At 37.8% G+C, this 10,019-nt stretch overlaps 1 protein-coding gene across 1 annotated transcript; it reads left to right on the top strand.

The window, feature by feature from the left end:
• Positions 1-4,264: 4,264 nt before the first annotated feature.
• LOC122085044 lies at positions 4,265-7,437 on the top strand. The gene is made up of 3 exons (XM_042653478.1): positions 4,265-5,135; positions 5,619-5,966; positions 6,073-7,437. Exons 1-3 carry the CDS (start codon positions 4,695-4,697, stop codon positions 6,694-6,696), a joined length of 1,413 nt encoding a protein of 470 aa, XP_042509412.1. The 5' UTR covers positions 4,265-4,694; the 3' UTR covers positions 6,697-7,437.
• Positions 7,438-10,019: the final 2,582 nt, after the last annotated feature.

The following is a 10,019-nucleotide window of genomic DNA, read 5'->3' as shown; positions in this document are numbered from 1 at the left end:
ATTGACCCGCACACTAGGGTAGTGGCCACCTTTGCTTTTCTGTGAACCTCGCCCAATAAAAAGTTGAGACGGTTAAACGTGTGATCCTAGTAAGCAGGGCATGGTTTTTGTCCAAGAAAGACCAGACCATGGACCATCTTTTCCCAGTGGGCTCTGATCAACCTTGATTCTTTACCTACCATTACGAGGCACGTGTCAAAGTTTAGTGAGAAGAGACCGTGCTGTGTGAGGAGTGTGTACCAGCCAGGCAATGAATTGCACTATCTACAATATCTAGTCAAAAAGAAAAGGAAAAGTATTGTGAACTTTTCCTTCAGGCTTCAGCCTCACAAAGAAACAGAGACGCCCAAGAATTATAAAGGACCAACCCAACCAAAAGCATTCTAGATGATGAGCTCTCTCTCTCTCTCTCTCTCTCTATAGGGCCCTATATCTTCTATTCTTTTCTCTTTGCCATGGTATTGTATGTGATTAAAGGAGGGAGCTAGGGAAGAAAGATATTAGCAGAATCGGGTGCAGCACGTGCGTTTAACGCGTGAAAACTGTAGATCAGGTTGTTGGTGTAGGCCCATGGCCATCGTTCTGGGCCCGCCCAAAGAACCCAACTTACTTTTTATATATGCTCGATACCGCCCCATAGGCACTAATTCTATATATATATATATATATATATATATCGATTCTTTTTTAAAATTTTTAATTTTTGGGGTAAAATCTCCATCGATTCTATTCATATCAACAAAACATAAAAAGAGTGATGTGCAGAAAAAGAAGAACATAGTAACGCCAAATGGATTGAACTTAAAAAAATCCGACCAATGACAAAGATTCAGACTTTAGACAAGAGAGAGCATTATGAGACTTACAAGGTTGGACTTTGGAGCTACCTAGTTAAACCCGTTGGGAGTTTTTCTTTTTTATTTATTTGTTTTTTTTTTTGTGGAGGTGGAGGTGGGGGTGGGGGCAGGGGGGAAGAGGGTTGATTGTATGAGGAAGTGTGATTTCTGTTCATATACAAAGGCCGATAAGAACACATGAAGAAGTATTGTTATTATTCCTTTCATAGGGTGTGAATCGGTCATTTAATCCCCCCATTTTTGGACACAAGATTCAAATAATCACCCAACAAAAATATTATTATTATTTCTAAATTAAGATGTCATTTCATTTGTTTATTTAAATATAGTTTTACTTACCTTTTTTTTTTTATTATTATTCTTGTTTCATTCTTTCTATTATGAGATGAGAGGTTCATATTGATACACTCTCTTTTCTATTTTGATTTATGTTGGTTCTCTATAGATGATATCAGTCTCTACATTATCGTTAATGTTGTGTGTAGAGTCCCCTCCACACCTATTTTGTAGGGAACTCTCTCCCTATGAGTATTCGATATTGAGTTTTCTACTTGTATTTTTTTTCTTCATATAAGATGCTTATTGTACGTAAAACGGTCAATTATGTCGGCCCCCTATTGTACAAAGTCATCCCTAGAGTTTGATTCAACTACGATTAAGATAGGAAATAGAGAAGAGAAACTCCGAACTCGGTCCTATTTGGTAATAAATTCAAATTGCATAAACATCTTTTCATGTTCCCTTTTTCTTTTTAATTATTGAAGAAGATTGAGGATGTCTTCATCTTGAAGCAACACCATCTGTGTCTCCTCACTCCTGTCCCTTCTATAAATCAAAGTTACATGCATGAGTGATACATGCATGAGTGACCCACCAAAGTTTTAAATTTAATTTTGAATTGTAAAACCAAGTAGCCAACTTCTTAATCAAAAATAAAAATAGCCCACCTCTTAGGTCAATCATACATTATACTGCAAAATGAATGGATTGCATATATGCATGGGTGGGGCTTCGCTTTTAACATGTTGAGAATAGGATATTTATTGATTACGACGTCTACGCTTGCTATAATATAAATCAGGTTCTAGTTTAAAGAATTAGAATTTATTTTGAGCATTGATTTTTTCTTAAGCTATGGTGAAAGAGATGATTATGATTGTATTTGGATGGGTGTCTGATAATATATATTTTGGACATCTGACAAATAGGAATCAAGGATTAATTATGGTGGTAGATTTGTGGGTGAAGGAAAACTTTAGTTTCTCTTTATTCTGGTATTTACGATAAAAACTTTTAGTGGTAATAACATGAAACTACAACTATAATAGCATTATCGTGGATGTGAAATTAAGCTTATACTATTTTTAATCCACGAGAATGAAAAATCGGAGAGAATGTGAAGTTAAATATATATATATATATATATTGAAAATCATATAGAAAAAGTTTAATACAACATGTGGCCATACAATTGTATTTTCAATGTTAGATATGATGCATTTTTTTGGCCCTTATAGGCTAAGTTTATGTAAACATAATGCATACAACCTAATGGACAAATAAAGCATTATATCTTTTCAGCTTTTGCAATTTGATTGTGGAAAATAAATTGTATTGTGTTCAACAAGGAGGAAATGATTCCATCAGTCAGCATGAGTTGTAATGTCATTTTCTATCCAACCTACAGTGGGAGCACAAATCATAAATTTAAGTATTTATAAAAAAAAAAGGTACATGAAATAAAATGCGATGTGCGATAAGTTAAGGTGTGATTTAATTTGTTCATTTAAAAAAAAAATTATGATAAAAATAAGGAAATAATTCCATCACTCAACATGAGTTGTAAAGTCATTCTCTATCAAACCTACAATAAAAAGGAGCATAAATCATAAATTTGAGTATTTAATTAAAAAAAAAAAAAAACAAAAAAACATGATGTGCGATTAAATTAGGTATAATTTAGCTTGATCATTAGAAAAAAAAAAAAACATTATGAGAACATTTCCAGCATATATAATAACATAGGTAAAGTGTTTCATGCCCAATAATGGAGGCTCTACGGGAGGGTGAGAGGTAATGGGGGCACCTATCAATTCAATCAATAAGGGCAGATTGACAGATAAATTATTTCATGAGTAGATGAAACAAAAAGAGAGAGCGAGTGCTAGCAAAGGATACACGCTCAGGCAAGAAATATTATCCCCATAAATATAATGTGGGAAAAATTAGTAATACACCTCAATGTGCAATTCCTTCTCATAATCTTTTCCTTTTCTTCTGTTTCCTCTTTCTTCTTTTTTTATTTATTCATTTATTTATTTATTTATTCTTTCTCTTTCTCATTAAGTATGTGGGTCATTCTTCTTGTTATCATTAAATATATCATTTCACTATCTATTATTAACTTGATGTGTAAAATATCAATACAAACAAGCTACATATAAATTCCTCTCCCATTTGTTTTTGTTACATATGTCAACTTTTCTATAGATTTAGAAATAATGCACCTTAATTTGTACATTGAGTAACAAAGGAGAAAAATAAAGAAGGTTATCAAATGTCTTAATAGAATTGTTGTGTTTATTGCAATTTATCAGTCCTCTCTCTCTCTCTCTCTCTCTCTCTCTACAATCTCAATCTAACCTAATTCTATAGATGTAATCCAAGGTTTTCTTTCTTTGTTTAGAATTCTTCTAGTATTAAAACCTAGGGATTATGTTGGCAAAGAGGGGACTACCAAGGTAATAAATCATAAATCATAGATGCAAATAAATATTTTGTTGCCATCTCGTGGATGACGTGAAAACGGACCTTACAGCCTATGACAGTTACAAAGAGAAATTGTTGAACCAAACCGGTCCATATCTAAAATGGATTAAGGAGAAGGAATGAAAAATAAAAAGCATAGACCGCGTCCATACAAGTCTCTGTGCAATTAAAGTGGTTCGACCATCCCATGTGGGCAGCGTGCAGAACCATTCCGTTTTCACGGTATACCTGTGAGTCTGTGACCAAGGGATCTAAAAGATTGCCTTTTCTTATTATTTAATTGGACAGAGAATAAAAAAAGAATCTCCCTCTCCAGTCACCATTGCCTCCAGTCCACCCCCACTAACGGCGCAGAATATATACTGTCAGCTGTCTGTAAGTCCATTCCAACAAAGATAACGTCCTCTCTCTCTCTCTCTCTTTGGCGTTTGTTTGTCGTCACTCGCCAAACTGGCTAAAGCCTTTTTTTAATTTCCTTATTATGAATAATTAAAAAAAGTTACTTAAAAATAAAGGAAGAAATACATTTCTGTTACGTAACCCGGCAGCATACCTATCTTTCTTCCTTTTTTTTTTTTTTTTTTTTAATTTTGACTCTCGTTTTTTTAATGGTTAATTTTGTTTTTATTATCTAACTCCACAAGAGTATGAGTATCGCTCTCGCCGAACGCCTTTTTGGTTATTCTCTTCTTCCTTCATCAAAGTGTTTAGTAGTGTGTGACCCCTCGCCCTGTATTCGCTTTGCAGTGATAGTACAGAGTAGTAGTCTTCTTCTCTCTTTGCTATTCTCTCGCATTTTCTCACTCAAAAGTGTTGGAAGAGAACAAGACGCAGAAGAGTTTCACCATTTCGAGCGATATCAATTAGGGTTTTCTTTTGTCCTTGTAGAACCTTCGGAGAAGATCCTTTTATGAGGAGTATTTGGTTCTTCGTCTGTGCTTGCAGACAAATAGAGAGGTAAAAGAAGGGTTTCTTCCTCATTTTGTTCTTCTGCTACTTCTGCTACTTGTTTGGTTAGTGGGTTTTCTCTCGTATTGTTCGGGGGGTGTTTGGGGGCCTTAGGGGAAGATGGAGAGAAAGCAAGGATTCTTCTCGGCGCTGAAGGAGGAGGTGGTTAGAGGGTTATCGCCGGCGAGGTCAAGGGCGAAGAGCCCTGCTAGGAGTGGCTCTCCTATGTCGGGATTGCTCCGGCGAAGGAAGCAGCATACGTCGCATCCTCCTGAACCGACGATGTCGAGATCCGGAAGCCTGAGGCCGCTTGGGGAGACGCTGACGCCGTTGATGGAGGGGCCTGATCCCAACGGCCGTGATGGCGGAGGGGATTGTAAGAGAGAAGGGTGGGGCCACTGGATGATAGGCCAACTCTCTCGCGCACCCTCCGTTTCTTCCTCTGCTTACAAGCACTCTGATCTGAGGCTCCTGCTCGGCGTCATGGGTGCTCCTCTCGCCCCAGTCCACGTTAGCACTACCGACCCCTTGCCTCATCTTAGCATCAAAGACACTCCCATTGTGAGTCTCTCTCTCGTTCTCTGTGTCGAACTTCTCTTTCCTCTGCCTTTTTTTTCCCCCTTTCGTTCGCTTTAATTTACAGAAAGAAATGGTCCTTTATTTTAAAAAGGAAATAGAAAATGAATGAAATGGTTATTTGAGTGGTTGTGTTGCTGGGTAGTTTGATTGTTAGAAATTTCTTGCTTTTGGGTTTGGATTTCTGTAGAAGAATGTCTCTGTCTTTGCTTAGGTGAAACGTTCAAACGTAGACACTGGTGCTCAATTCATTCTTTTTGTTTTTCCTTCTTCACTACTCTTTACTTGCAAAAATGTCTATTACTCTTTCTCTTTCCTTGGTAGTTCGATTTTCATTTAGAGATGACAATATCTTTGTTTGCTCTGTTGGAATAAATTTTAGTGGAATTAGTGGGTTTCTCCTCTACCCTGCAATTTGTTGAAGTCTTATTGATTCGATTTCGTGCTCTGGCCTTCTGGGTATTGTAGGAAACTTCGTCTGCTCAATACATATTGCAGCAGTACACGGCTGCATCTGGAGGCCAAAAGCTTCAGAGCTCCATCCGAAATGCCTATGCCATGGGGAAGTTGAAGATGGTGGCCGCGGAGTTTGAGACGGCCACAAAGGTTGTGAAGAACCGAAATACATCCCGAGCAGCCGAATCAGGTGGGTTTGTGCTGTGGCAGATGAACCCTGACATGTGGTATGTGGAGCTCGCGGTTGGTGGTAGCAAAGTTCATGCTGGCTGCAATGGCAAGCTCGTGTGGAGGCACACCCCATGGCTCGGAGCGCATGCGGCCAAAGGGCCTGTGAGACCTCTGCGTCGAGCACTGCAGGTGAAGCTGGGGCCTCTCTGTTTCTTCACTTCTATCAGCTGTAATTTGATTTTGGTGTTAGCCGCTTGGTCATTTGCTCATGTGGCTTCAATTTTGTTTTTTTCAGGGTCTTGATCCCATGACCACGGCTAGCATGTTTGCGGATGCTCGGTGCATTGGAGAGAAGAGTGTTAATGGGGAGGATTGTTTCATCCTCAAGCTATGTGCGGATCCACAGACATTGAAAGCAAGGAGTGAAGGGCCAGCAGAGATCATAAGGCATGTCTTGTTTGGATACTTCAGCCAGAAAACGGGTCTTCTCATACACATGGAAGACTCTCATCTCACCCGCATCCAGTCCAATGGAGGTGATGCTGTGTACTGGGAGACTACCTTCAATACTTTCCTCGATGATTACAGACCAGTCGAGGGCATCATGATTGCTCACTCAGGCCGTTCGGTGGTGACCCTATTTAGGTTTGGGGAGATGGCAATGAGCCATACCAAGACGAGGATGGAAGAGGCATGGACTATTGAAGAAGTGGCTTTTAACGTCCCTGGCCTGTCAATGGACTGTTTCATTCCTCCCGCTGATATAAGAGGCGGATCTGTGAGTGAAACTTGTGAGCTCCCTCAGAGTGAGAGGGGAAAAGCCTTGGCAGCAGCTGCTCATCGGGCTAAAGTTGCTGCTTTGGAGAAATCTCGTGATAGCAACCATGAAAACATCGGGTGGAAGATGGAAATCGTCTAATTGGGTGTAGGGGCTCTTCATGGCAGTTTGTTCATATGATACGGAGTAGTTAGCTTGTAACAGACCTAGACTGACTTTAGGAGAGGTGGGGGTGGGTGGTAAAATGGTGGGTAGAGTAGGGACTGAAGCTGAATTGAAAATTTTTCAAGTTGGGGATGTGTAACCTGTAAATAGAGCATAATTATTCACACGTTCACAGCTTGGGTGAATCTTTATACTCTATACAGAGTAGGAGTTTGGGGCTCTTTGTTTTCCGCCTGGGGGACAGAGCAGATGGAGGTTTGTTTTTGCAATTTACCATCCATGCAAAGGAGGATTGTGGTAATGCTTTGATAGCTCAGAGAGGAATCACTAACCTTCCATAGTTCTAATTTTTCTTGCCTGATGTTACCAATGGCAGCGGTTTTGAAGAATTCAGCTGCTGGCTGTTGTGGCTCCTTACTGATGTCCTTTGGGTTTTAAGATTTGTTTATGTGCTTGGGTTTGTGTCTTGTTAGTGTGTTTGTTTGATTGATGTAGAAGTTTTTGGTGTGGGGAAGGAGGGGAAGGGATTACTCTGGATCCCAGAGCTCTCAGACGACGAGATAGAAACCTAATTTTTCTTACCTACTGTAACCGAAATGTTGGTGTTGATCAGGGCTTATTGGTCATGGATTGTTCAATGCTGTTGAAAGTAAATGTAAACAGAACTTTTGTCTTCCATCGGACAGTATTGCTTATAAAATATAGTTACACCACTCATATTCTCTTCTTTCTTGGGTCATTTGCCGATTTGTTCATTCCAACCTTTTCCATTGAATGGTGAGATATCTATTTCTTTCTTTTATAGTGTTGAACTCTCCATGTCTCTTTACTTGCATGACAAGCTCTGATTTCTGGTTTAGATTTTTGGAAAGCTCAGTGGCAGCCATGAGTTGGGTTTATTTTCATTCTGGTGGGTTTGTGAAGATGGGTCCCACCTGTGACTTCCCCCCACCACCCCCAACCCCCCGGCCAACCATTGTTTCATTCTCCCCTTGGGAGGCCAAAAACCCATTGAAGTATCCATGAATTAGAGAGAGAGAGATATAGGGAACAGGGAAGCGTCGTTTGGGGGGAGAGGACTGTGAAAATTACCATAAGCAGCAGCGGGGAAGGCACGGGGTAAAAGGGCCCTTGAGGGGACCGGGACCTCACGAGGCTTTATCTTTTCTTTTCTGCGTCGGCTGCTGCAGAGTTCTTAAATCTGATACATTTTCATGCTTCAGCAGAACTCGGTGAAAGTGAAACACCCTCCAGAGCCCACTTGGGATGTTATTGTATACAATAACTAGCGACAGCAGTGAGGAAGCTTCCTCTCCATGGTGATTTAATGTCCCCACTTCTTCCCAATTTCTGGAGAGAGAGAGATTCGCCTTTATCTTTCATTATCAGATATCGAATTTCTGGAATCTGTAATAGAGGAAAGAGTCGAGATGACCAGATGGAGGAAACTTCATTATTTCTGTGGTAAAAACGAGTTGGATGAAACAAAGTCAATACTCTATGAAGGCAAAAAAATTTCAACAACTGCAATAATTTTTTTTAATACCAAAATATATAAAATTAACACTTGATTTGTTAATTTGGCAGACTTTTGCTAGGTTGAAACTTAACACATGAGCATAAGATTTTAGGGTTCACAAAATAACACCATGAACGGATTCATTTTGCATCTGAAGTTCTGAACCCTTGTTGGTATCACAAAGCATCTTGAGGGCATTTGTGTGATTTAAGAATTTTATTTTTTCTTTTTGATTGATACAATTGGTGATTTTAGTTAAAATGGGGATAAGGGTGTCAATTTGGGATTGGAAACCTCTAAAGCTTTGAGACTGATTTTCGGACTCATTACTAAATGAAACAAGATGGCTCTAGGGTTTCCAATGATTCCAAAATTGGAAGACCAATAAGGAACTGGTTGGAGCTAAAATAAGCAAGACCCATTTAAGAAGCATATTTAATCCTAATTAATACTTGATAATTATAGCTTATAAGAGTCATATAGTAATTATCAAGAGAAAATAAAGCTCGATGTTTTGATTATTTGTATGCCTAGGAATATAATTCTATTATTCACATAATTAAGAAATCAGTTGTATACTTAGAACCATTAAAGAGATCAGATCCTAGTTTTGAAACCGTTTAATAAATAGGATGGTTTTAGCATTGGTCCCGTACACTGTTAGTTAAAACGCGTTTTTTTGCCGTTTAAAACGCGTTTTGCCGTATGCTTCCATACAATACGGAAAAAAACGGAAACGGCAATAGAATCCGTTTTAAACGCGTATCCGTTTTTTAAGGGTAAAATAGGAATTTTATTAAAAAAAAAAAAAAAAAAAAAAAAACATTTTGTCACTGGGTCAGCATTGAGGCAATGGTTTCGGCCCAGCTCAAGTTTGGGTAAATCAAGGTTGTCATATCTCAGCCCGAGGTGAGGACTCAGAATCAGGAATTAAGAATCGGAATGGGATTTGACACTAGGCCGAGTTGGGTTTTCAAAAATCCGGCCCAGTTTGGCTGAGTTGCAACCCAGTCTCCCTTACTTTGGCCCAGTTTCGAAAACTATGATTGATTTAAGGGAAAATTATATGATTATTCACTTTTGGATTTTTTTTTAATAAAACTATCCACCTAAAGTTTCATTAACAAAAATACCCAAAATCAAGTTTATCTTTTTAAAACTATCCACTAAATGTTTCAGATAATAAAAATACAAAAAATTATTGTTAGATTTACTCAACCATAGTTAGTAAGTTTAGGAACAACAATAATATGGGAATTGATACATAAGGCAAATAAACGAATCATATGACAATAATGCTTTTCAAAAAATCTAAAGTAATAAAATGCGTACAACAAAGATATGGTATGTATTTAATACAACTACTCTGTAAGCAAAAATATGGACCTATATTTAGCATAAAAAAGAACTTAAAAGACCTTTTTTATGTCTGGTAGAGAAGTATTTCTACATCCCTCTCTAAATTTGGGTTTCAATTAGAAAGGGCTTTTGGATTTTGGATTTTGATTTATTTATATTTTTAAATAAAAAATGAATAATACGAAAAAGTTCAAAAAAATACGTATTTAATTTGGAATCTCTTAATAAACGTGTATTTTTTGTACTTAATTTTGTATACTAAAAAAAAAAAAAAAAATTCGGCAATAAACTCATAACTGATTTTAGTATTTTTATTAACTAAAACTTCAATGAGTAATTTTGTAAAAAAAAATCCAAAAATAAGTAATAATGTAATTTCACTTGATTAATAACAAATCACAAAATGAACGACCCTTGATTA

This window comes from Macadamia integrifolia, chromosome 7 (assembly GCF_013358625.1).
Source record: "Macadamia integrifolia cultivar HAES 741 chromosome 7, SCU_Mint_v3, whole genome shotgun sequence".
NCBI lineage: Eukaryota > Viridiplantae > Streptophyta > Magnoliopsida > Proteales > Proteaceae > Macadamia > Macadamia integrifolia.
This window is presented reverse-complemented; position numbering and strand designations above follow the sequence as displayed.

What these genes read in the sequence shown, in the direction of transcription:
- LOC122085044 (XM_042653478.1), top strand. Translation starts at nt 4,695, where the DNA reads ATGGAGAGAAAGCAAGGATTCTTCTCGGCGCTGAAGGAGGAGGTGGTT. An exon ending in GCATCAAAGACACTCCCATT is followed by an intron (nt 5,136 to 5,618) that starts GTGAGTCTCTCT and finishes TGGGTATTGTAG; the next exon opens with GAAACTTCGTCTGCTCAATA. An exon ending in CTCTGCGTCGAGCACTGCAG is followed by an intron (nt 5,967 to 6,072) that starts GTGAAGCTGGGG and finishes TGTTTTTTTCAG; the next exon opens with GGTCTTGATCCCATGACCAC.